Source organism: Rhineura floridana, chromosome 3, assembly GCF_030035675.1.
Source record: "Rhineura floridana isolate rRhiFlo1 chromosome 3, rRhiFlo1.hap2, whole genome shotgun sequence".
NCBI classification, from domain to species: domain Eukaryota; kingdom Metazoa; phylum Chordata; class Lepidosauria; order Squamata; family Rhineuridae; genus Rhineura; species Rhineura floridana.
Genome location: NC_084482.1, coordinates 136,029,180 through 136,056,118, shown reverse-complemented (window position 1 = coordinate 136,056,118; position 26,939 = coordinate 136,029,180). Strand labels below are relative to the sequence as shown.

Sequence of the window (26,939 nt, the reverse complement as noted above, 5' to 3'; positions counted from 1 at the left end):
ATTTATTTTTACAGCTCACAAATATGCCTGCAATATCATTAAAATGGGACAGTTCAACTGTGCAAGGACAAGAAAATGCTGAATATATTTTGGAGAGAAAATAAATGTAAATTAATAGTGACCAAACAGAATGGCTCATTTGACATATAGTCCTAAAGCCAAATCATGGCTTAGTACAAACTCACAAGAAGGCAAGCTCCCAGAGATGAGATTGCAGCTGCTGCACTCCTGACCCAGTCCTTCTGCTACCATGCTGGCCAAGGTTACAGCTGATGATTTGTCTGGAGAAAGACAATCCACAACCCCTGGTATGGACAACAAACTAAGCCAAACCATGGCTTAGCCCCAGGTAGCATGACAGCAGCAAGAGAGGTGCAGGAGTTCAATGGCCACACACTCTTCTCCAGGAACCCGAACACTCACACTAAGCCATCATTTGGCCACTTCCATGTTACTCAAGTTAAGCTAGGAATAAATAATTGCAACCCTGTTGCACAGCCTTAATCATTTTTTTAAAGATCAGATTGGATATATACTACAGAGAATTGCGTGGGGGTGAAAAATCTTCTAATTATAAAGGAAGAAAATGTTAAAGGAAACATACTAGAAATGCCAGGTACATACACCTCCAACTACTGCAGCCTTGCATTACTGTTCCTTCTCCATCAGTGTAGGCAACTTTTTAAAAAATACATAAATTTCAGCTATGTCGCTAAAACTCTCTCAGCAGCAGTAGGGATATATTCTTTTAGATCAGGAAAAGGCAAACGTGTATCAATTTTTTCATGCTGAAAACCATAGCCTTACCTACTATTCTATAGTGTTTAGCTGCCTTGGTAGCAAAGCCACACATTGTGGTCACCAAGCCCCTGACCCTCCTGTATGGCTCTGTATGAAGACAGCTAAAGAGCTCCTCTCCTTACTATCCAACTGAAAAGGAAGGAGAGTGTACCACCTGTTCAACCAAAGTGTCCAGAGTGAACACCAACTGCTCTTTCCTGCTCCACAGATTAAAAGGAAGGCAGCCAGCTTGCCAGGTTGGCCTTGTGCAACTCAGCAATCACCAGTCTTCCTCCTAACCTTGGAGCTGGGGAAAGGGCAGTGATTATTGCACAAATGTAGAACCTTTTTTCACCTTTGACATCTATACTGTATAACAGCTTTTTAGGATGAAAAAGAAAGAATCCAGGATGAGCCTATACCATGTGTTGATAGTGAAAGGCTTGGAACAATGACGGGGATCACCAGGGCTTGGAACAGGTTGGCTATCACCACACTGCTGTCCTTGGATGCAGAGTTTACTTTTTCCTGTACATGTATATGTTTGCTTCTCACTCCTACATAGAAAAGGAAAGTACTGAACTTGGGATGACCCCCATCATCTAGGTGGTCTGGCACTCACTAAAGGGAACCTGTAGGGGGCACAGAGTGACCCTGCCTGTGGAGGGCTCCAGGCAAAAACAAGAGTCTTTGGCACCAACATCCTGGTACCTTATAACTTCCTGTACCTCTGGGACAGTTCTCAAGCAGGGAGAGGTACTGGCTTCATATTTGTTGTGCCACAGCACCACCCAGTTAATGAGCAGAAAAGTATATTACAGCTTTTCAGCCCAGCTGAACTAGTTGATCTGGGTGTCTGGCTTTATGCAGCTGTTGCAACAGAGGTGGTTCTCAAGTCTGAGCAACTCCTTCATCTTGCACCTGCCCCCCAAACTGTCACCTTGTGATCATGACCAGGGCCAGCACCAAAGGGCGGTCAGGTTGGGCCCTGGCCGAGGGGGCCCCTTGGTAGGGTGGGGGAGGAGGAGTGCTCTCTGTGATGTCCCTGTATATATATTACTGTAAATATGGTAAGTGTGGATTTATTAGAGTATATGTGGTAAGTAGACTGAGTGAGAAGGGGGAGTACATGGGCTGGAAGGCTGGAGAATGTTGTATTATGATTGGCTGAGCATTTGAGTGTCTGAAGGTATAAATGAGAGGATGACAGAGCTGGTGGGAGAGTTCTGTTGGTGGGAGTCCTGAGGGAGGTTGGAGTTGGGTTTGTGGGTTGGATTGGATTAGGCGGGTAGTGAGGCAGGTTATTGACGGCTAGAAACATAAAGAGTAACGCAGCTTATGAAACCACACGCTTGCTGACCATACCTTTAAGTAATCTTGTTATTCCCTGTATATATAAATAAATATTTCTTGGTTTACCAGAACGCCTGATCCTTGGCTGGGTTACACAGACCAGAAGGGTGGGCAAGGCATATACCAAGATTGGGAAACAGTATCAATGGTGGCAGCAGTGAAGAGATAGTGTAACATCATCAGGTATCCAGAGCAACCCAGGGCTGTATACAGGGGGGTTGTGGCCTGCAAGTGCACCCAGACACAAAGTAGCAATAAGCCAGGAGGAGACTAGGCACAGTCTTAAGGCAATATTGTTTTACAGGGAGTGTCTGGTGGTGATGCGTAGCAGTGGGATCTTGAGAGATCTTTGCTAGAGCCGGTGAGAACCATTTAAAGACCAGGACCCTGAGGTGGGACCGTGACAAGGCAGTGACCACAGGCGGGATCCTAGCAGGTGGCGCCTGAGATGGGATCCTGACAGGAAGGGTCCTGACACTCTCCTTCCACGATCCGCGACAGGGTGGCTGCTGCAGATTGCAGGGAGGCAGCTTGCAAGCTGGCCGCTCATTCACAGGCTCCACCTACCTGTCTTTCCTGTTTTTGTGGCTGTGTGTGCAGGGCTGCCATTAACCAAGATGGTGGTCGAGGTTTCCCTAAGGTGCTGATGCCCCTGCCACCATCTTGGTTGATGGCAGGGATGTGCGCATAGCACCATACATTCCATCAACCAAGATGGCGGCGGAGGCTTTAGCCCTTTAGGGAAACCTCACCTGCCATCTTGGTTAATGGCAGCCCTGTGTGCACAGCACATGCAGCTGCAAGAGACAGGAGAGACAGGCAGGTGGGACGTGTATGTACACGCATGCACCAGGGCCCAGGGCAAGATGGTGCAGGCCCTTATCATGACCATCTGTCCAACCCAAACTGTGTGCCTACATCAAGTCCCTCTGCTGTAGACCCTGCTTGATCAGACTATGAACTTGCCTCTGGACTCCCCTGACCTTTTGCTTTCTACTTTGAACTTTGACCTGATTCAGTTACATTCTCAGTTGGCTGTTCCAGCTTACCATTTTCAGGCCTGACCCAGCAGGGCCTAACAACATAAGCTACCCTGTAATGATCTACCATGTGAGAGTGGAGTGCTGCAAGCTGTCTTGTGATTGGTTGCTACATAAATACACTGTGCACATATCCATCTATTCCCCACAGGCTGATCTCAGTCCTGGCCATTAAGAAAGTGCTGGAGCAGACTGAATCTCAGAGCTAATTCATATAATGAGGTTTCTCCTATGAGTGATCAAATTACCATTTGGTAAGCTGGACTATGAAAAGTCTTTTAGTGGATAGATTCATGTAAGTTCCTTCCATTTCAAAACCACTTTTGTCATATAAGCCATGGTAAGAAATGAAGTTCAAGAGACGAAGTTTAAGAGACACAATTCAGACTGCCCCCAAGCAACAGAAACAAGTTGCAGTGCTGTTGAACTTTTGGATCGTAGCTCAAACGTTTCTTGGCTTATTAAAACTTGCTGAGGGGGGTTGACTGAGTGGTCCAGGGTGTGGTCAACTCATCATTGCGGGAGGGAGTGGTTCCAGCCTCTTTGAGATGGTGATCCGACCACTCCTGAAAAAACCCACCCTGGACCCAGTGGTCTGCGACAATTACCAACCAGTCACAATAATACCCCCTTCTTAGGGAAGGTGATTGAGAGGGTTGTGGCAGAGCAATTGCAAGTACTCTTGGATGAAACAGATTATCTTGATCCATTCCAGTCTGGGTTCAGGCCTGGTTATGGGACTGAATCGGCCTTGGTTGCCCTGATGGATGACCTTTATTGGGAGAAGGACAGTGAAGTGTGACCCTGTTATTCTTACTTGATCTCTTGGCGGCTTTTGATACCAGTGACCATGGTACCCTTCTGGGCTGACTTAGTGAGATGGGTATTGGAGGCACTGTTTTACAGTGGTTCTGATCCTATCTCCAGGGTCATTTTTAGAGAATAGCATTGGGTGACTGTCTTTCGGCTCCCTGGCAGTTGTGCTGTGGGGAGCCGCAGGGTACCATCTTCTCCCCCATGCTGTTTAACATCTATATGAAGCCCTTGGGAGCAGTCATAAAGAGATATAGGGTGAGGTGTCAGCAGTACGCTGACAGTACCCAGCTCTATTTCTCTGTAACGTCTGAATCGGGAGAGGCCATGCAAGCCCTGGACCGCTGCCTGGACTCTGTAATGGGCTGGATGAGGGCCAATAAATTGAGACTGAATCCTAGCAAGATGGAGACACTGTGGTTTGGTGGTTTCCAAGTTCAGATAATTGGTCAGTTGCCTGCTTTGGATGGGGGTTGTACTCCCTCCGAAAGAGCAGATCCGTAGTCTGGGGTGCTCCTGGATCCATCTTTGTTGCTAGAGGCCCAAGTGACCTCAGAGGCTGGAAGTGCCTTTTACTAGCTTCCACTGGTAAGACAGCTGAGGCCATTTCTGGACTGGGATAGCCTGACCACTGTTGTCCACGCACTGGTAAACTCCAGGCTGAATTACTGTAATGCACCTTATGTGGGGCTGCCCTTGAGGTTGGTCTGAAAGCTGCAGCTGGTGCAAAATGTGGTGGTGTGACTGCTCACTGGGGTACGGCATCGTCAACATGTCACCCCGCTGCTGAAAGAATTGCACTGGATACCTATTAGCTAGCGGTCTAAGTTCAAGGTTGTAGTTTTGGTGTACAAAGCCCTATACAGCTGAAAGACCGTCTCACCCCTTATATACCCAGTCGATCACTGTGCTCTGCAGGTGAGGGCCTCCTGCAGGTACCATCGTATCAGGAGATCTGTTCTGCACAAAATAGGAAATGGACCTTTAGTGTAGTGGCACCTACCCTTTGGAATTCTCTACCCTTAAATATTAAACATGGGCCATCTCTGTTATCTTTTCGACACCTGCTGAAAACCTTCCTCTTTCAACAAGCCTTTTGAGCAGAGACTTTATCAGAGTCTGTGTCTGTGTTGGACTTTCTTTTTAATATGTTTTTAAACCTTCTTTTTTTTTAAAAAAAAGGATATTTTTAAAGCTTTTAAAAAATGTTTTTAAAGATGTTTTGTTTTAATATGTTTTTAATGATTGTTTTGTTTTAATGTATTTTAAAGTCTATTTTTATGATGTGTTAAACTTTTTTTTGTGCTTTTGTTTGCCACTCTGGGCTCCTACTGGGAGAAATGGTGGGATATCAATATAATAAATAAATAAATAAATTACGTGTTTTTGTCAGAGGATCAGCAATTTCACATTTGAGTTCTTTGAGAACTCTCAGACACATGCCATCTGGACCCAGTGATTTGTCAGTTTTTATTTTGTCTATTAAACCTAGACCTTCATATTTCATCACCACTATTTGCCTCAGCCTAGCAATCGCATTCTGCACTAGTTGCAGCTTCTAGGCTATCTTCAAAGGCAGCCCCATATAGAGTGCATTACAGTAGTCCAAGGTGGAGGTTACTACAGCATGTACCACTGAAGCCAGGCTATCCTGGTCCAGGAACAGCCAAAGATGTTGGCTAAGTCTAAGCTGGGCATAAACACTCCTGGCCACAGAAGCCACTTGAGACTTCACAGAGAAACTGGAATCCAGGAGTACTCTCAGACTACAAACCTCTTCCTTCAGAGGGAGTTCAAAGCCTCCCAGAACAGTCATACTCCTAATTCCCAGACACAAGGACCACCCACCCTCAGCACCTCCATCTTATCAACATTCCTCCTCAGTTTATGGGGCCCCATTCAGCCCATCACCGCTTCCAGACACTGGTCCAACACCTTCACAGCCTCTCCTGATTCAGATGGAATGGAAAGATACAGGCTAACGGCACCGTGCTCCAAATCCCAAAATGACAGCTTCCAACAGCTTCATACAGATTTTAAATAACATAGCATAGGAAATAGAATGGACTTTTGTGGGTTCCCACAGCTCAAATGCCACAGAGCCAAGCAACGATTTTCTGGTAACTACTATGCAGGTAGGAACAGAACCACTGTAATACAGTGCCTCCAACTCCCATCCCTCTGAGTTGTTTCAGAAGGACACCATGATCCATGGTGTCAAAAGCTGCAGACAGATTGAAGAGAACTTACAGGGTTGCACTCGCCCCCCATCTCTCTCCTGACAGAGGTCATCAATCAGGGCAACCCAAGCTGTTTCAGTGCCAAAACCAGGCCTGAAGCCAGACTGAAATGGATCCAAACAATCTGCTTCCTCCAGGCATACGAGTAACTAGCTATTACTCTCTCAATCACCTTGCCCAAGAAGGGAATACTGGAGACCGGACAGTGGTTTTCTACCTACGGATCTAGGGAGGGCCTCTTCAAGAGGGGCCTTACCACCACCTCTTTCAAGGCATTGGGCATAACTTCCTCCCATAATGAGGCATTAACCGTTCCCTAGACCCATCCAATCAATCCCTTCCTACTAGCTTTTATCAGCCATATTGGGCAGGGATCGAGAGGCAGCAATTGTGTTAACTGCCTTCTCCATCTCACAATTCCACAGTGAATCTAAGGCCTTGACAGGAGCATTCAAAAACCTCTCTGATTCCATCAATCTCTGGGGACAGACCAACTCAACTGGTCTCCTACCCCTATGGGGAGAGCTAGTCAATGCCAAACTAAACTTCACCAGGAAGTGATCCATCCATGACAACATGGTGATAATCACTCCTCCACCCTACCCCCCAAGCACCAGATCCTTCCCAATCCCCTTTGTAGCAAAACAAAAACAAAAACACAGATCTAGGGTATGACTTGCAGTGCATGTTAGATGCAAGATGTACTGAGACAGCACCATAATTGTCATGGCAGCCATGAGGTCCTGAGCTGGCCCGGGCAATCTATGTGGATATTGAAGTCCCCCAGGATTATTGTCCAGGGATTTTCCGACACCACACCAGAGACTGCCTCTGCCAGCTCAGTCAGGGAAGTTATTGGGCAGCAGGGTGAACAACACACCAACAAAACCCCTTGTCAATGGACATATTTAACATGAAAGAAAAGTGTGAAAAGCAATGGTGCATGGAGGGTGAAAATGCAGAGGAACAGATTGGTGCCATGGGGGAATATGGTTCAGCCATTACAGCGAAATGCAGCCTCCAAGTTCAAAGGAAGTACACTTCCAAATATCAGATGCTGCAGACAACCAAGAGGGAAGGACTGCTGCCTTCAAGCCCTGCTTGCTTCTAAGCTTCGCAGCATCAACACATTGACCATAATTGGAAACAAAACTCTGAACTAGATGGAGCCTTTGCAAAGAGATAATGCGCACACCACTGTTTTCCCAGAAGAGAAATTCAAGGTCAATTGCAACAGTACCTTAGTAGAAGCAATAAAGGAATTTAACACACTGCCTGAAATGCTTAAAGCTCCAGGTACTGAAATCTGGCACTCAAGTTCAGACATTTTTCTGTTCACTTTCACACTGTTCTCATTATTGAGCAGCAATAGAGACTGCATAAAGATGTTCTGCTACATCAGGTCTGTTTTTACACTGTTCTATCGTTCACCCTCCTCATAAGCAGTAATGGGTGACTTCAACTACCCGGACATAGACTGGCTGCATATGTGTTCCAGTCATGACAAAGAAGCAAAGTTTCTAGATATTCTAAATGACTATTCCCTAGACCAGTTGGTCATGGAACCGACCAGAGGGACGGCAACCCTGGACTTAATCCTCAGTGGGGACCGGGACCTGGTGCGAGATGTAAGTGTTGTTGAACCGATTGGGAGCAGTGACCACAGTGCTATTAAATTAAACATACATGTAACTGGCCAATTGCCAAGAAAATCCAACACGGTCACATTTGACTTCAAAAGAGGAAACTTCACAAAAATGAGGGGATTGGTAAAAAGAAAGCTGAAAAACAAAGTCCAGAGGGTCACATCACTCGAAAATGCTTGGAAGTTGTTGAAAAACACTCTATTAGAAGCTCAACTGGAGTGCATACCGCAGATCAGAAAAGGTACCGCCAGGGCCAAGAAGATGCCAGCATGGTTAACGAGCAAAGTCAAGGAAGCTCTTAGAGGCAAAACGTCTTCCTTCAGAAAATGGAAGTCTTGTCCGAATGAAGAAAATAAAAAAGAACACAAACTCTGGCAAAAGAAATGCAAGAAGACAATCAGGGATGCTAAAAAAGAATTTGAGGAGCACATTGCTAAGAACATAAAAACCAACAACAAAAAATTCTATCAATACATTCAAAGCAGGAGACCATCTAGGGAGACAATTGGACCCTTGGATGATAAGGGAGTCAAAGGTGTACTAAAGAACGATAAGGAGATTGCAGAGAAGCTAAATGAATTCTTTGCATCTGTCTTCACAGTGGAAGATATAGGGCAGATCCCTAAACCTGAACTAACATTTGCAGGAAGGGATTCTGAGGAACTAAGACAAATAGTGGTAACGAGAGAGGAAGTTCTAAGCTTAATGGACAATATGAAAACTGACAAATCACCAGGCCCGGATGGCATCCACCCGAGAGTTCTCAAAGAACTCAAAGGTGAAATTGCTGATCTGCTAACTAAAATATGTAACTTGTCCCTCGGGTCCTCCTCCGTGCCTGAGGACTGGAAAGTGGCAAATGTAACGCCAATCTTCAAAAAGGGATCCAGAGGGGATCCCGGAAATTACAGGCCAGTTAGCTTAACTTCTGTCCCTGGAAAACTGGTAGAAAGTATTATTAAAGCTAGATTAACTAAGCACATAGAAGAACAAGCCTTGCTGAAGCAGAGCCAGCATGGCTTCTGCAAGGGAAAGTCCTGTCTCAGTAACCTATTAGAATTCTTTGAGAGTGTCAACAAGCATATAGATAGAGGTGATCCAGTGGACATAGTGTACTTAGACTTTCAAAAAGCGTACCTCACCAAAGGCTTCTGAGGAAGCTTAGCAGTCATGGAATAAGAGGAGAGGTCCTCTTGTGGATAAGGAATTGGTTAAGAAGCAGAAAGCAGAGAGTAGGAATAAACGGACAGTTCTCCCAATGGAGGGCTGTAGAAAGTGGAGTCCCTCAAGGATCGGTATTGGGACCTGTACTTTTCAACTTGTTCATTAATGACCTAGAATTAGGAGTGAGCAGTGAAGTGGCCAAGTTTGCTGACGATACTAAATTGTTCAGGGTTGTTAAAACAAAAAGGGATTGCGAAGAGCTCCAAAAAGATCTCTCCAAACTGAGTGAATGGGCGGAAAAATGGCAAATGCAATTCAATATAAACAAGTGTAAAATTATGCATATTGGAGCAAAAAATCTGAATTTCACATATACGCTCATGGGGTCTGAACTGGTGGTGACCGACCAGGAGAGAGACCTCGGGGTTGTGGTGGACAGCACGATGAAAATGTTGACCCAGTGTGCGGCAGCTGTGAAAAAGGCAAATTCCATGCTAGCAATAATTAGGAAAGGTATTGAAAATAAAACAGCCGATATCATAATGCCGTTGTATAAATCTATGGTGTGGCCGCATTTGGAATACTGTGTACAGTTCTGGTCGCCTCATCTCAAAAAGGATATTATAGAGTTGGAAAAGGTTCAGAAGAGGGCAACCAGAATGATCAAGGGGATGGAGCGACTCCCTTACGAGGAAAGGTTGCAGCATTTGGGGCTTTTTAGTTTAGAGAAAAGGCGGGTCAGAGGAGACATGATAGAAGTGTATAAAATTATGCATGGCATTGAGAAAGTGGATAGAGAAAAGTTCTTCTCCCTCTCTCATAATACTAGAACTCGTGGACATTCAAAGAAGCTGAATGTTGGAAAATTCAGGACAGACAAAAGGAAGTACTTCTTTACTCAGCGCATAGTTAAACTATGGAATTTGCTCCCACAAGATGCAGTAATGGCCACCAGCTTGGATGGCTTTAAAAGAAGATTAGACAAATTCATGGAGGACAGGGCTATCAATGGCTGCTAGCCATGATGGCTGTGCTCTGCCGCCCTAGTCAGAGGCAGCATGCGTCTGAAAACCAGTTGCCGGAAGCCTCAGGAGGGGAGAGTGTTGTTGGACTCGGGTCCTGCTTGCGGGCTTCCCCCAAGCACCTGGTAGGCCACTGTGAGAACAGGATGCTGGACTAGATGGGCCACTGGCCTGATCCAGCAGGCTCTTCTTATGTTCTTATGTTCTTAAGCAGAGCCTCACATAGCATTACATTTTGCAGCCTCTCATAAAGACACACAGTATCAAATGACGCCGCTTCAATCAGCTGGTACAACAGGGCACCGCCTTTACAAAGGATTAGCAAAAGCACATTACAAGACTAATATTAGTGGTTTTGTAGCGCCCAGGACAATCTAAACAAAATTCAAGATTTCAGTGTATCATCTATACAGCATGAACCCTACACTCTTATCTTAAATATATATACATTCTGCATTTCCATTTAAAATGTCACCTTACAACCAATTATATAAAAAATACCATAACAGTAAAAAATATTAAAACAGTATTAAAAACATTAATGAGAATGCAGTTGATCATAATAAATTCAGTTCCATAGAACTCTGCTCTAGACTGCCAGGAGTTTAAAATTATCAAATCAACAGGCACAATGTTGTCAGGAAAGAAATATATTCATAAGGTAAGAGGGCAATGTAGAACTCCTCTAAGCAAGGAGTTTTGGAGGCTAGGCATGGCTCAGCCAGCCACATCTATGATATTAATAGGATACAGAGGAGGCTGTTCCCTATTGATCTTAATGGATAGACAGGATCCTACAAAAGGAAGCAGAGTTGGCTGTGGAATTGCCTGGAGTCCGTAAGTGGATGGATGGGAGAGAACAGGCTGAGGCTGAACCCCGATAAGACCGAGGTGTTACTGGTGGGGGATAAGGGAAGGTTGGGAAACTTTGACCTGGTGCTTAATGGGGTGAGACTGCCCCTAAAGGACCAGGTCCACAGCCTGGGGGTCATTTTGGACTCTCAACTGTCCATGGAGCCCCAGGTAGCTGCAGTAAGTCGGGCAGCCTGGTACCAACTTCATCTGGTACAGAGGCTGCGACCCTACCTTCCTATACATCTGCTTCCACAAGTGATACATGCCCTGGTCTCCTCTCGATTAGACTACTGTAATGCGCTCTACGTGGGGTTACCCTTGAAGACGGTCCGGAAATTGCAGCTGGTACAGAATGCGGCGGCATGTTTAATAAAGCAAAGCCGTCGCCGGGATCATGTCACCCCAGTGTTGATGGAGCTACACTGGTTGCCAGTTGTATACCGGGCCCAATTCAAGGTGTTGGTATTAACCTTTAAATCCCTAAACGGTTTCGGCCCAGTTTATCTGAAGGAACGCCTCCAGTATCACCAAATATGCCGCCAAACAAGATCGGCCTCACAAGACCTTCTCTCGGTCCCACCGGTGAAAACAGCTAGGCTGGTGCGGACCAGAGAGAGGGCCTTCTCGGTCGTGGCCCCCACCCTCTGGAACTTGCTTCCTTTTGACCTTCGACATGCGTCCTCCCTGATGGCTTTTCGTCGAGCCTTAAAGACCTTGTTATTCAGGCAGGCCTACGGGATTTCTGGGGTGGGTTAGGCTATTACTAACAGGTGGTTTACTGTTGTATGAATATGTTTTAAATTGTGTTTTATATTGTGTAAGTCGCCCAGAGTGTCTATTAAGTCAGACAGATGGGCGACTAACAAATAAAATTTTATTATTATTATTTATTATAAACATCCAGATCTCACTCCATTGTATTTATACAGGTTTAATATTCAAGAATGCAGAGAACATCCCCATAACTATTCCCTCCATGTCTATAAAATCTGGACATATGGAAGGGCTTTATTGGCAGCTACTCTGCAAACTATGGAAGTCATGATTACTTCATACATTGTGTGATTGCCACCTGAAAGCTGTTTACCCATGGCAGGATCCTACACCATACTTACAACTAACAGATGACTGTGTAGCATAAGTAAGCTGGACAACATCAAGTACTTGCAGCACTAGCTTCCCACCCTCACCCTACAAACAACAGGACCATTGTTAGGAGCATGGGAAGTACCTGCATTATCTAGCCAATAGGTAGAAAATATTTAACAATTTTATTTATTTTTATTTATTTATTTCATTAAACTTATAGACCCATAGCCGAAGGTCTCTGGGCGGTTCACAAGAACAAGAAAACATCAAAAATACAATAAACATGTAACAATATAAAACACATTAAAATTTAAAAGATTAAAAAGATTAAAACAATGTCAGCGCATACTAAACATATTAAAATGCCTGGGCAAAGAGGAAAGTTTTAACCTGGCGCCGAAAAGATAGTAACGTTGGCGCCAGGCATATCTCCTCTGGGAGGTTGTTCCACAGTTCGGGGGCCACCACAGAAAAAGCCCTTTTCCGCGTTGCCACCCTACGAGCTTCCCTATACGTAGGAACTCGGAGGAGGGTCTTTGATGATGAGCGTAGTGTACGGGCAGGTTCATATCGGGGAAGGCGTTCCAACAGGTATTGTGGTCCTGTGCCGTGTAGGGCTTTGTAGGTTAAAACCAGCACTTTGAACCGGGCCCGGAAACAAATAGGCAGCCAGTGCAGGCGGGCCAGAATCGGTGTTATATGGTCGGACCGTCTGGTCCCCGTTAATAGTCTGGCCGCTGAATTCTGCACAAGCTGCAGTTTCCGAACCGTCTTCAGAGGCAGCCCCACGTAGAGCGCATTGCAGTAATCTAATTTCGAGGTTACCAGCGCATGAACTACTGAAGCGAGGTTCTCTCTGTCCAGATAGGGGCGTAGCTGGGCCACCAGCCGAAGTTGATAAAAAGCACCCCGAGCCACCGAGGCTATCTGAGCCTCAAGTGACAGGGATGGGTCTAAAAGGACTCCCAAGCTACGAACCTGTTCATTCGGGGGAGTGTAACCCCATTCAGAACAGGTCGAACATCCACCATTCTGTCAGGAGAACCACCCACCAGCAGCATCTCAGTCTTGTCTGGATTAAGCCTCAGTTTGTTAGCTCTCATCCAGTCCATTGTAGCAGCTAGACATCGGTTCAGCACGTCGACAGACTCACCTGAAAAAGATGAAAAGGAGAAATAGAGTTGCGTGTCATCAGCGTACTGATGGCAACGCACTCCAAAACTCCTGATGACCGCACCCAGCAGCTTCATATAGATATTAAAAAGCATGGGGGACAGAACTGACCCCTGTGGGACTCCATATTGGAGGTTCCAGGGTGTCGAGCAGTGCTCCCCAAGTACTACCATCTGGAGACAACCCACCAAGTAGGAGCGGAACCACTGCCACACAGTACCGCCCACTCCCAGATCAGTGAGTCGTCCCAGAAGGATATCATGGTCGATGGTATCAAAAACCGCTGAGAGATCAAGGAGAATCAGCAGGGTCACACTCCCCGTCTGTCTCCCGACAAAGGTCATCATACAGGGCGACCAAGGCTGTCTCCGTGCCAAAACCGGGTCTAAAACCCGACTGAAATGGATCCAGATAATCGGTTTCATCCAAAAGTGTCTGGACCTGGTCGGCAACCACTCGTTCCAGGACCTTGCCCAGCAACGGAACATTAGCTACCGGCCTATAGTTGTTAACATTTTCTGGATCCAGGGACGATTTCTTCAGAAGTGGTCTTACTACTGCCTCTTTCAGGAGGCTAGGGACCACTCCCTACCGCAATGAATTTTTTATTTATTTTTTATTATTTTTTTTTATTTTATTAGATTTTTAAACTGCCCTATAGCTTTCTAGCTCTCAGGGTGGTGTACAAAAGGTAAAAACAGATTAAAATACAGTAAACATGATAACAATACACTGTAAAATATAGAAACAAAATCAAGACAAAAACAAATTAAAATAAAATTAAATTAAAATGCCTGGGCAAAGAGGTAGGTCTTTACCTGGCGCCAAAAAGATAATAAAGAAGGCGCCAGGCGTATCTCATCAGGGAGGGCGTTCCATAACTCGGGGGCCACCACTGAGAAGGCCCTAGCTCTGGTTATTACTCTCCGGGCCTCCATATGCGTTGGAACCTGGAGAAGGGCCTTCAATGTCAAACGTAGTGAACGGGCAGGTATATAGCGGGAGAGGCGTTCCACCAGGTATTGCGGTCCAATGCCGTTAAGGGCTTTATAGGTAAGAACCAACACTTTGAATCTGGCCCGGAAACATATTGGTAGCCAGTGCAGCTGGGCCAGGACAGGGGTTATATGATCATATTTTTTAATCCCAGTAAGAACTCTGGCCGCAGCATTCTGCACCAGCTGAAGTTTCCAAACTGTCTTCAGAGGTAACCCTACGTAGAGTGCATTACAGTAGTCCAATCTAGAGGTTACCAGAGCATGGATAACTGTGGCAAGGTTCTCCCTCTCCAGATAGGGTCGTAGTTGGGCTACCAGCCGAAGCTGGTAGAACGCGTTCCGTGCCACCGAGGCTACCTGAGCCTCCAGAGACAGGAGCGGATCTAATAAGACCCCCAGACTATGGACCTGCTCCTTTAGGGGGAGTGTAACCCCATCTAGGGCAGGTCGGACATCAGCCATCTGGGCAGAGAGCTCCCCCACCAACAGCATCTCAGTCTTATCAGGATTGAGTCTCAGTTTATTAGCTCTCATCCAGTCCATTATCGCGGCCAGGCAGTGATTTAGTACATCAACAGCCTCACCTGAAGAAGATGAAAAGGAGAAGTAGAGCTGCGTATCATCAGCATATTGCTGGAAACGCACTCCAAATCTCCTTATGACCTCACCCAGCGGCTTCATATAGATATTAAAAAGCATGGGGGACAGAACCGAACCCTGCGGGACCCCATATTGGAGTACCCAGGGATTCGAGAAATGCTCCCCAAGCACCAGCTTCTGGAGATGATTCTCGAGGTAGGAGCACAGCCACTGCCAGGCAGTGCCTCCAACTCCCAAATCCGCAAGCCGCCCCAGAAGGATACCATGGTCGATGGTATCAAAAGCCGCTGAGAGATCTAGGAGAACCAACAGAGTTACACTCCCTCTGTCTCTCTCCCTACAGAGGTCATCATACAGGGCGACCAAGGCTGTTTCTGTACCAAATCCCGGCCGAAAGCCCGATTGAAATGGATCCAGATAATCAGTTTCATCCAAGAGAGCCTGAAGCTGGCGAGCGACCACACGCTCTAAAACCTTGCCCAGGAATGGAATATTTGCTACCGGTCTATAGTTGTCAAAATTTTCAGGGTCCAAGGAGGGTTTTTTTAGGAGTGGTTTCACCACCGCCTGTTTCAGACTAAGTGGTACCACTCCCTCTCGTAGAGAGGCATTAATCACCTCCTTGGCCCATCCGGCTGTTCCATTCCTGCCAGCTTTTATTAGCCACGAGGGGCAAAGGTCCAGGGCAGACGTGGTCGCCCGCACCTGTCCAAGCACCTTGTCCACATCTTCGAGCTGTACCAACTGAAACTCATCCAATAAAACAGGACACGACTGTGCTCTGGACACCTCATTAGGATCAACTGCTACAATATTGGAGTCAAGGTCCCGGCGGATGTTTGTGATCTTATCTTGGAAGTGTCTCGCAAACTCATTACAGCGGGCTATTGATGATGTTATTGCATTCTGGGGACCAGAATGTAAAAGTCCCCAAACAACTTTATAAAGCTCCGCTGGGTGGTTAGAAGATGACTGAATGGTGGCAGCAAAGTACTGCTTCTTTGCTGCCCTCACCGCCTTCACATAGAGCTTGGTAGAGACCTTCACAAGTACAAGACCACAGCCGTCGGGAGTTCGTCTCCATTTGCACTCAAGCCGTCTCCTTTCCTGCTTCATCACTCTTAGCTCCGGGGTAAACCATGGAGCCAATTGAGCTCTGCAAAGGAGAGGGCGCATTGGGGCGATCGTGTCAGCTGCCCGGGTCATTTCCGTATTCCACAGATTGACCAGGGTTTCGACAGGAGCGTCAGTTTTATCAGCCGGAAAACTCCCTAGAGCCTTCTGAAAACCCTCAGGATTCATTAGTCTCCGGGGACGGACCATCTTAATTGGTCCTCCACCTTTGCAGAGGGAAGAACACATTGTGAGTCTAAACTTCAATAGGCAGTGGTCTGACCATGACAAAGGAATAGATGTAAAATCCCTCACTCCCAGATCACCATCCCCTAATCCAGTGGCAAAAATCAAGTCTAGAGTATGCCCCGAAATATGCGTAGGGCCAATAGCAAATTGAGACAGCCCCATGGTTGTCATGGAGGCCATGAAGTCCTGAGCCGCCCCGGACAAAGTGGTCTCGGCATGAATGTTGAGATCCCCCAATACCAAAAGTTTGGGGGATCACAACACCAAACCCGCGACCACCTCCGTCAGCTCAGTTAGGGAGGCTGTTGTGCAGCAGGGTGGACAGTACACCAACAGTATTCCCAGTCTGTCTCGTTGACCCAACGCAATATGAAGGCACTCCAGACCATTAGTCACCTAGTGTTAATGAAGCGTTAATCACTGCCCTGGCCCAGCCGGCTGTTCTATTCCTGCTAGCTTTTATTAGCCAAGAAGGGCAATGATCCAACCTAGAAGTGGTCGCATGCACCAGTCCAAGAACCTTGTCAACGTCCTCAAGCTGTACCAACTAAAACTCATCCAAAAAATTAGGACAAGACTGTGTGCTGGATACCTCATTCGATTCAACTGCTACAACATTGGAGTCTAAGTCCTGGCGGATGCAAGAGATTTTATCCTGGAAGTGCCTAGCAAATTCATTACAGTGTGCCTGCGATGACTCCATCATGTCTGTAGGGCCAGAATGTAATAGCCCTCGGACAATTTTAAAAGCTCCGCTGGACGGCAGATAGATGATTTAATGGTGGCAGCAAAGTGTTGCTTCTTTGCTGCCCTCACTGCCCCTAAGTACAACTTAGTATAGGCACTTACCAGTGCATAATTGCATCCATCAGGAGTTCGCCTCCATCTGCACTCAAGCCGTCTTCTTTGCTGTTTCATCGCTCTCAACTCCAAAGTATACCATGGAGCTGCATGAGCTCTACACCGAAGAGGGCGCACAGGGGCGATCGTGTCAACCGCGCGGGTCATTTCTGCGTTCCACAGTTCCACCAGGGCTTCGACAGGAGCACCAGCCTTATCAGCCGAAAAACTCCCCAGAGCCCTTTGAAAATCCTCAGGAATCATTAGTCTCTGGGGGAGGACCATCTTAATGGGTCCCCCACCCTTGCAGAGGGAAGAGGTCACTATAAGTCTAAACCTCAACAAGCGGTGATCTGTCCATGACAAAGGGACCGATGTAAAGTTCCCTACATTCAGATCACCATCTCCCTGTCCAGTGGCAAAAATTAAATCTAGAGTGTGTTCTGCTGTATGTGTTGGGCCAACAGCATATTGAGACAGCCCCATGGTTGTCATGGAAGCCATGAAGTCCTGAGCCGCCCCAGACAAGGTGGCCTCGGCATGAATGTTGACATCCCCCAGCACCAAAAGTCTAGGGGATCTCAGCAGTACATCTGAGACCACCTCCGTCAGCTCAGTTAGGGAGTCCGTTGGGCAGCTGGGTGGGCGGTACACCAACAGAATCCCCAATCTGTCACGTTGTCCCAACACAAGATGCAAGCACTCCAAACCAGTAGCCACATGGACAGGGTGCTTGGAGAGGGAGATGGAACTCCTATAGACCACAGCCACCCCCCCTCCCCAACCCTCAGATCTACCCTGATGCTGAACCAGATACCCCGGTGGGCACAGATGGGAGAGACTAACTCCTCCCTGCTCACCCACCCAGGTCTCTGTAATGCATGTCAGATCGGCTCCCTCATCCACAATTAAATCGTGGATGAGGGAGATCTTATTTTGTACTGATCTGGCATTTAAGAGCAGCATCCGAAGATCTGAGAGCTGGCTGATAGGACAACCAGAAAACCTGTGGGTGCGAGGAAGACCGGAACAAGGCACAGTCGTTAACTGTCTGGGCCGAGTTCCCCTCACCTGGCAAGACTTCCTCACAACGCCATATCTCCCTCTGCCCGTCACCACGCCAATTGGGGCCCCCTCAGATCTCCCCACTTGACCCTGAAACCTCTCACCCAGGCACATAATATAAAACCTTAAGCACACATGCAATTCACAGACACATATACTCTCATCACACGCCACACCACCACACTCCCACAAAAAACAAAGCTATAAACATATACTGACAGAACCAATATTTTTCATTCATGTCTGAGCTAGGTGAAACAGTGAAAGTACTGAATCGATGCCTACGATTGTCGACAAAACTCAATGAGGGCCAATAAATTGAAGTGCCCCCCCCCAGACAATAGAGGAAATACTGGTGAATAGCTCATCTGATCATGGAGATGGTGTTTGATCCATTCTAAACAGAGTTGCTCTCCTAAATGATCATGCCCACAGTGTGTGAGCGTGAGGGAGGGGGGAAAGTGCTGCTATTTGATTTAGCCGTTTCACTAGAAACCCAAGTAGCATCTATGGCAAGCAGTGACTTTTTACAAGTTTTGTCTGTGTGCCAACTGCAGCCCCTTCCAAACAGATATAGCCTGGCTATTTATCCACACCCTGGTAACCTCCAGACTAAATTACTGCAAAGTGTTATACATGGGACTGCTTTTGAAGGCTCCTCATAAATGTCATTTAAAGTACAGCAATGAAGTAGCTTTAGTACCCGTCTGTCCTGCCTATCCCCTTCAGAATCACTGGCGTGCTTTTTCCTTTGTTACATTTAATGTGAAACTTAACTTTAGAGCAGTATATAGATCGGACTTCTGACTACGCAGATCTCCGCATCCCTACAAGACATTTTTAGGCACAGCTGCTCAAGTGAAGACATTGTCGCAACAACTTTACACTCCCTCTAGGACCCTTTAAGTGGGATCGGGGGGCACACTACTTGAGCAGGAAGTGGCTCCCAGATTAGGACTGAGCCAGTGGGCACTCCTATGGATTGGCCGGAAAGTAGGCTCAGTCTGTTCGCACCTGAGCAAGTAGCAACGCGTCCTAGGTGATGAGGGAGGAGACACATCAGCCAGTTCCCCCTCTGGCGTCTCCTCTGCTCCGACCCCTTTGGCACAGGAGTGGAACAGGAGGTGGCCCGAGATGCAAGGCAGGGCCTGGAGGCTTGTTGGTAGGAGGTTCATCCTCTGTTACAGTCTCATCCATGGCAGGCAGCATCTCCGGGGCGGGGCCGGTGCTCAGCTGACTACTAAAGTCTTCTCCAGTTTCACCCCCTCCATTTTCAGACCACTGGGTGCCTCCCCAGGATCCCAGCTTTTCTTCTCCTCTGTCCCACTCTGCCACGAGTTCTCCACAGGGCTCATAACACTGCCAGCACTTTTCCAAACACAATTCAAAGTGTATGAATTGTAAGGTTCTTGGTATCTAAGGACTGTCTTTCCCCACAGATACCCACCAATGCAACTAACACTATTGTTACTTTAGAAAGCCCTTGTCCATGGACACCCACGCACCCCACCTTCAGAAATCAGGCAGGTGACAACCATGGAGAATGCCTATTTGGCTGAAGTTTTCCCCAGGGACATTCATTGCCTTCCTACTCATATCTGTTTGGCAACAGTTGATGATATTTTTTCAGTTTCCCAGCTCTTTTTAAACAGAGTGAAATGTTTTTAACCTGACTTCTGATTTTTATCTTAACACTGCTACTGCTTTTACTGTTGTGTTGATTTATTGTACTTTTTTAAACTAATAGTTAAGCATAAGATTTCAACGATTACACAAGTGGGAAATGCCAAGTTCACAGAATAAGAGAGACCAGTGTACTGATCAAGTTAATCTAAATGGAATCCATCTCTCTTTTTTTAAATTTGCTAGCAATTTACTATATCTGGTTTGCATGGCCCATTTCCTTATACCTGAAAATTTCCAAACAAATAAAAAACCCACTTGTGTTAGCCATTTTGAGCAATAAGTTATTGGCACATCACAATAAGCCTTCAAGTTATAGTACACACATGCATTACTGAGTATTTATACTAAATAGCACACATTTTGCCTACCTCAAATCACTTTGAGATTTACAGACAGTAAGTGGTCTATAAATGGAAATTATAATAATTGAGCAAACCAGAGTATACTTACCACACAGTCTCCATGAACTCTGGATATAATGTTTTATAGTCATTGTCAAAGTCAATCCACCGTCCAAGCCTCATAACGCTGGCCTGTAAATAAATTAAATTGTGACTCGAATAACAGATTAGTAAAGCCAGTAATTACTTTACTTTGTCGTAAGAGGGAAAAGGGGATTTTGGCCTGGCAGGCAGCAGACATCAATACTTTCTTTCAAAAATCTACTTTGTTTCAATATATTCAGAAGTTCCATTTTGCTGTGACTGTCCCTTTCAGGTGGCCTCAATCTGCCTCTCTAGGAGCCAAAATTGCTGATACTCAATGGTATAGCCAGAAGCAAAGCCTAAAGAAGGGCTCTTGAGGCCCAAGAGGAAGCAATTGGAGGGCAGAAGGAACATGACTTCCCAGAGTGGGAAACAGAGAAACACAGGCCATCTTATCTTGGCTCCACTACAGTTTCTTCTCCCATTCACAGGAAGGCACAGGGAACCTGGAGATAAGGGGTCCCTTGTTTCCACAACCATCTTGGACAAGGATTTGGGAATACCTGGCTATTTGAGGTGTCCTCAGGTTATCCTAGGAACAGCAGAGCACCTGGACCTTTCACTCCCCAAGCACTGGAGCCATGGAAAAATAACTCTTGGGATGTCTTAGGGCCCACCAGCTGGGAGGACTCTAGTCTGGACTAGCCCAGCTCACCACACCTGGAGTAGACCCCTTCTGTCTATTGCTGATATCACTTGGAAAGCATGATTGCAGTACCTGGGAACAGCATGTGGAATTGGGGGCCTCATCCTGTATCTAATGCTAAACCTCAATAAAGAGTGAGTAGCTGCATATGCTTGTCTGGCCCATAACTGGGGCTTGGATTCAAATTTATTCCCTCATGAAGCCCATGGTCCACAAAGCATTTAATGTGGCCTTTCTGCAGGACAACCCCACATATATTACTATGACGAACAAAATAAACTCCACACATCGTTTTCTGAACAGCATCCAACCACATCACATGGCAAACCACTCTAGAAACAAAAATTAATTTCAAAAGCAATTTGTGATGGGGAGAGGGCCTACAGTTCAAGTCTTAGCCATATGTAAAGTAGCTTTTTAGATCCCAGCCAATAAGCACACGTACACAGAATGAGGAGAAAGAAAAGGGGCCTGCATATCAATAAGTATGATGCTTTGGAACCACTGTTCTGGAGAAGGAGGCTCAAAAACAGTATCTTGTACTTACTTTCCATTCTTCTGAGTATCTCATCACAATTCCCCTGCAACTGTTGTTATATTCAGGAATTCCCATTTTCGCAACATCTTCTGGTCCTTTGATGCCTAGTGCTTTATCAATTTCATACTCCTAAAGAAATCAAAATGTATTATGGTGCTAATTAATAACTTAGAATGGTAACATTATAGATTTGTTAACAATAACAGAGGAAATTTTTGAACCCTAATTTCAAGGGAAGGCCATGGGGATCCATGGTATCTGATCCACAGCTTTATGCCAAAAGTCCCACACAGCAAAAATAGCTTCAACAAAATTTGGTTTCACATCCCAAAAGACCACTCTCATGACACTGAATTGAAAGTTGTCATAAAAACCAAGACTTAAAAATGCTCTGGCATTGTAATTTATATTTTACACATTAAGCACAAGTTGCTTAACAGCACACAAATTTATTAAACACAAGCCTGATCTTTGCAATTACAACTTTAAAATTAACTACATACTATACATTTCATGTTTTTGAGGATTCCAGGTTCACACTCTGAAGTCCCGATATAGACTAATGGAACAAGACATATTTAAGAAATTATTACCAAGAAAGCAGAATGTAAGAACACTAACCATTAATGAATTCATAGAAATATGTGGAAAAGGGATTGAGAATGTATTATTTCAAGCAAATAAAAGCAAAATCATGTTCTCAAAGTCTGCCTATGACTGAATAAATATCAAAGTTAAAATTCATCCTTTTGTGAATGTAAAAAACCCCTCAAACTCAGTTCTCCATAAGTGTAGCAGAAAGTTAGGGGTCAACAGAACTGTATTCAGGGAACATACAAGAGAAAACATTCAACATACCACTGGCAAACCATGGCAATCCCAACCAAATCTTCTATCCACATGAAATCCACTCTGGTGAGCAAATCTAGTTACTATGTCTTTAATGGTTCCTGCAAGTATGTGTCCATAGTGGGGAAGCCCTGTGGCAAATGGAGGTCCATCATAAAATGTAAACCTGTATTTTAAAAAATGACACATTAAGCAATAAACAGTATATGTTATGTAACAAAATTTTCTCTTATACAGGAAAAAGAATAAAAACACCTTTATTTAATATAGTTCTTACATTGTAACACTGTATAAGTGAAGCTAGCAATAAACTATATCACTTATAATAGTTTTCAGGATGCATGTAGTTCTGCGATGAATTCTCCCATTGCTATTTTATACAAGTATGTATTTTTACTCTGATGTTAACATGAGAGCCAGATAATCAGATTCACTCATAGAACCATAGAACTGGAAGGGGCCTATAAGACCATCAAGTCTAACCCCCTGCTCAATGCAGGAATCCAAATTAAAGCATACCTGACAAGTGCCTGTCCAGCTGCCTCTTAAATGCCTCTGGTGTCATAGAGTTCACCACCTCCCTAGGTAATTGGTTCCATTGTTGTACAGGAATACCCCGCTATACGGACCTTCACTTAACGTACACTCACTTTTACGGACATACTCCATACTCCACCATGCCCGTTTACGTACACTTGCTTCACACTTACAGACACTTAACGGTGCGTGGGGGTGGAAATAGACGCGATCGCGCCACCGCAAATCAGCTGGGAGGTGCAATCGCGATCAGCTGAGAGGCGCGGCAGCACAGCAGCAGAGGCTTTAGCACGGGGCTTTAGCGTGGAGCTTTGAGGCTCCGCATGAAGGAGAGGTAAAAAAGGTTTTAAAAGGTAGTGCTTCACTTTAAGGACATTTTCGGTTTACGTACTCGCTCTGGTCCCATTGAGTACGTTAATGCGAGGTATTCCTGTACTGTTCTAACGGTTATGAAGTTTTTCCTGATGTTCAGTCGAAACCTGGCTTCCTACAACTTGAGCCAATTATTCTGTGTCCTGCACTCTGGGATGATCAAGAAAAGATCCTGGCCCTCCTCTGTGTGGCAACCTTTCAAGTACTTGAAGAGTGCTATATCCCCCTTCAGTCTTTAGTCTCAAGGCTAAATATGCCCCATTCTTTCAATCTCTCCTCATAAGGCTTTGTTTCCAGTCCCCTGATCATCCTCACTGCTCTTCTCTGAACCTGTTCCAGTTTGTTTGCATCCTTCTTAAAGTGTGGTACAATACCCAAGATGAGGCCTAACCAGTGCTGAATAGAGGGGAACCAATACTTCAAGCGATTTGGAAACTATACTTATGTTAATGCAGCCTAACATAGCATTTGCCTTTTTTGCAGCCATATCACACTGTTGGCTCATATTCAGCTTGTGATCAACAACAATCCCAAGGTCCTTCTTGCATGCAGTATTGCTGAGCCAAGTAGCCCCATCTTATAACTGTGCATTTGATTTCTTTTTCCTAGGTGCAGAACTTTGCACTTGTCCCTGTTAAATTTCATTCTGTTGTTTTCAGCCCAATGCCACAGCCTATCAAGATCACTTTGAATTTTGTTTCTGTCTTCCAAGGTATTAGCTATCCCCCCCAATTTTGTATAATCTTATAGCATTACATACACATATGCCTTTTTTTGGAAGTCTGACACACCTCAAACAGTAAAAGAAAAAAAGACATCAGCTGTTACATACCTTCAGAAAAGCAAACTAGAAATATTTATCTTACCTAGGTCTATTTTTTGATTGTTTTAGGCATTCTTGAAAACAATTAAGAGTGTTCCAAATCTGCAATATTTTCTCTTCCTCCTGTTGAAAGTTTATGTTTTCTGCAACTTGCTGAACCATTGTTTGCCTACATGAAACAAGGCAATACACAAGTTAATATCATTTTCCCCCGAAGACCATACGTTACACAGCAATGCCTTTTACAGTACTTATCATTTAATATACACTCATTCAGGAGTCAAGGTCTCAGATCGTTACAGCTCAGCATGTACTTTGGTAACAATTCAGAATGTTACTTAAAAATAGTTGTCTCTACCAACCAGTCATGTATGTAGGACCCTGAAATCTACTTGCAGTGAAATTCTACGAGTGTTCAAGCAGAAATGCCTCACCAATTCTGTTTGTACATAGTGCTACATGCACTATGTGTAAGAGCTGGAAGAAGCCACGAGCCTTGGGCTTACACATTTGCTCCTATTTGGCCAAGACTACAACTTCAGCAGAATTTCATTTTACCTTTTTCCCCATGAAACTTTGTTTCTTATTACATACAAGCCAGAGATCAACTCACAATGGAGGCTCTTGCACTAGGGTTACTGGGGCACAGCCCTCCGAAGGAGAATGCCAACCAATTTTTTTCTTTAAAAAATCCCAAAATCTCAAAGCAGCACACTCTTTCCTGTTTCACATATCTTTTACTTTTTCATTCACACTTTCTGACAGTCTCCTATTCTCTGGCCAATCAGCTCTCTGCACCACTTAGGTAATCCTAATAGAAAAGTATAGCTATGGCACAGAGGGCCCTCCCATGTGTCTATTCCAGTCCTATCAGAATCATTCATCTATTCTAAGTATGCTCAAACCTGTTTTCTTGAAGGCCACACCCACAGAGCACATTTCTTGAAGCTAAGGCCCCAGGACTGATTGGGTACCTGATCAGCCTTGCTGTTAGCTAATTTTTATTTCACTAACATGCCTATTTGTGTGAGTGAGCACCACTGGACACACTGAGAGTCTCTTAGTTATAAAATTAATTATTTTTACTTACACATTTTGTTTAAAATATGGGAATGGGTGAGGCTTAAATTTTATATCTGACAGTTAGCCATGTTTCATTGAAAGTGAAACTATATTCTGCCACAATTGTCTTCTCTTCCAGATGGACAGAGAACGAGGACAGTGAGAGCCCAAAGCCTTATTGGGTTTCCTCCTGCTTGTGCACATAGTACAAAACCATGGTTTAGTGTTACATATGAATGTTCACTTGCTCAGTGTTCACTGTATTCACTTATTCTTTAGTAAGCATATTTAAGATTACAACCCCATTAAGTGTGAAATGAAATGGACTGCCTTCAAGTCGATTCCGACTTATGGGAGACCCTATGAATAGGGTTTTCATGGTAAGGGGTATTCAGAGGGGGTTTACCATTGCCTTCCTCTGAGGCTAAGAGGCAGTGACTGGTCCAAGGTCACCCAGTGAGCTTCATGGCTGTGTGGGGATTCGAACCCTGGTCTCCCAGGTCGTAGTCCAACACCTTAACCACTACACCACACTGGCTCTCTAGTAAGTGTGAAGGCTGATATAAAATCTGACAAAAATGTAATAAGCAAATGAACCTGACATTGACAAGCTTGAGAAAATAGTCATGCCAGCTTTGAGGTACACACACAGTATGGATAATGAAAAATCAAGTGCAAGATTTAAATGCTACTACATGTATGCCTCCACTTACCACCACCTCCACCCCGTGTTGCAGTTGTTTGGCTTGGTTTGGTTTGTTTCTCAATGTCCCTGTGCTACTTACTGGACCAGGTTAGAATTTTTCCTTTTAAAAAAAAATAAATGTGCATGGAGACAACCCTAATCACTCAACATTGATAAAGCTAGAAAAAAGGATTGTGTCTACAAATACAATACAGTGTAACAATGACCGGGCTATGGAGGCTGCTAAAGTATCAGACTCCATGCATGTGTCAGAGTATTATTTTTGGCCCTTTTCTACTAACTGAAGCACTGTACTGAGATAACAGTGTCCAGTAACCACAGGGCACATATTTAAGCATACAACAATGCACTTTCAAAAGCATTTAAAAATGAAAAGTAAAAGCAGTCTTGTATTTCAGCACAATCCTGCACAGGATTCCTGAGAAGAAAGCCCCACTGAGTTCTGGATGAACCGGCACAAGTTCTAAGTTCATCCTCAGTGGACCTCACCAGAGTTCCCTAAATTCTGAAGTCATGAGCCAAAGTGCGTCGTGGCCAAGAAAATGCCTTCTCTGTTGTGGCACCCCAGTTGTGGGATGCTCTCCCCATGTAGGCCTGCTTGGCACCAACTCTGATGTCTTTTTGCTGCCAGGTAAAGAACTTGTTTATTTACCTGCGCCTTTTAGGACCAATTGTTTTAGAGCTGCTTAAATTACTTTTGTTGAGGTTTGATCCAGCTATTTTAATGTTATTACTGATGTAATAATTGTAAACTGCTCTGAAAGTCTTCAGACTGAAAAGCAAGACATAACTATTTAATTTATAAACGAAATAAAAATAAATTGACTCCCAGATACATATGCATAGGACATATTCTCAATGTTCCAATTTAAAGAGCTCCTTCTTCAAGGGACAGGACAGAGATGAGGAAGAGGAGGGAAAAATGAAAATTAAAGCCCAGACAGGGTTTAATATTACTTTGAACCCCTTTCACATCTTTAAATGTTGACACCACAAATATTAGAAATTCCTGTGAAGGTACTTCCTAGATATAAAAGAGAAATCTACGACTATGTGTTTCATTTGATGTAAAAGGAATGTTTAATCTCCAAGTGATTTTTAACAGTAAAAGATGGTTTCTTTTTAACTACCTTATAAATTTCCTTGTCAGTGGAAAGGTTCCATGAAACCAAATTTCTTTCAGTCTACATCTGAA

The 26,939-nt window shown here is 44.8% G+C and overlaps 1 protein-coding gene and 1 non-coding gene across 6 annotated transcripts in view; both read right to left on the bottom strand.

Annotated features, from left to right (window-relative positions):
- IARS1 (isoleucyl-tRNA synthetase 1) overlaps nucleotides 1-26,939 on the bottom strand; it is a 159,600-nt gene that overhangs the window by 125,224 nt on the left and 7,437 nt on the right. For 4 of the 5 annotated variants that reach the window (XM_061618077.1, XM_061618075.1, XM_061618079.1 and 1 more), the window contains 4 exons: nucleotides 24,020-24,145; nucleotides 22,254-22,410; nucleotides 21,405-21,524; nucleotides 20,177-20,259 (listed from right to left, as the gene is read on the bottom strand). In XM_061618077.1, coding sequence (XP_061474061.1) covers nucleotides 20,177-20,259; nucleotides 21,405-21,524; nucleotides 22,254-22,410; nucleotides 24,020-24,138 — 479 coding nt within the window. In that variant the 5' untranslated portion in view covers nucleotides 24,139-24,145. Of the gene's footprint in view, nucleotides 1-20,176; nucleotides 20,260-21,404; nucleotides 21,525-22,253; nucleotides 22,411-24,019; nucleotides 24,146-25,751; nucleotides 25,833-26,939 lie in introns of those variants that run through there. The other variant, XM_061618078.1, reaches the window with a different exon arrangement.
- LOC133382667 (small nucleolar RNA SNORA84) lies at nucleotides 25,936-26,068 on the bottom strand. The gene has a single exon (XR_009762050.1). It is a non-coding gene; the product is annotated as a small nucleolar RNA SNORA84 (small nucleolar RNA).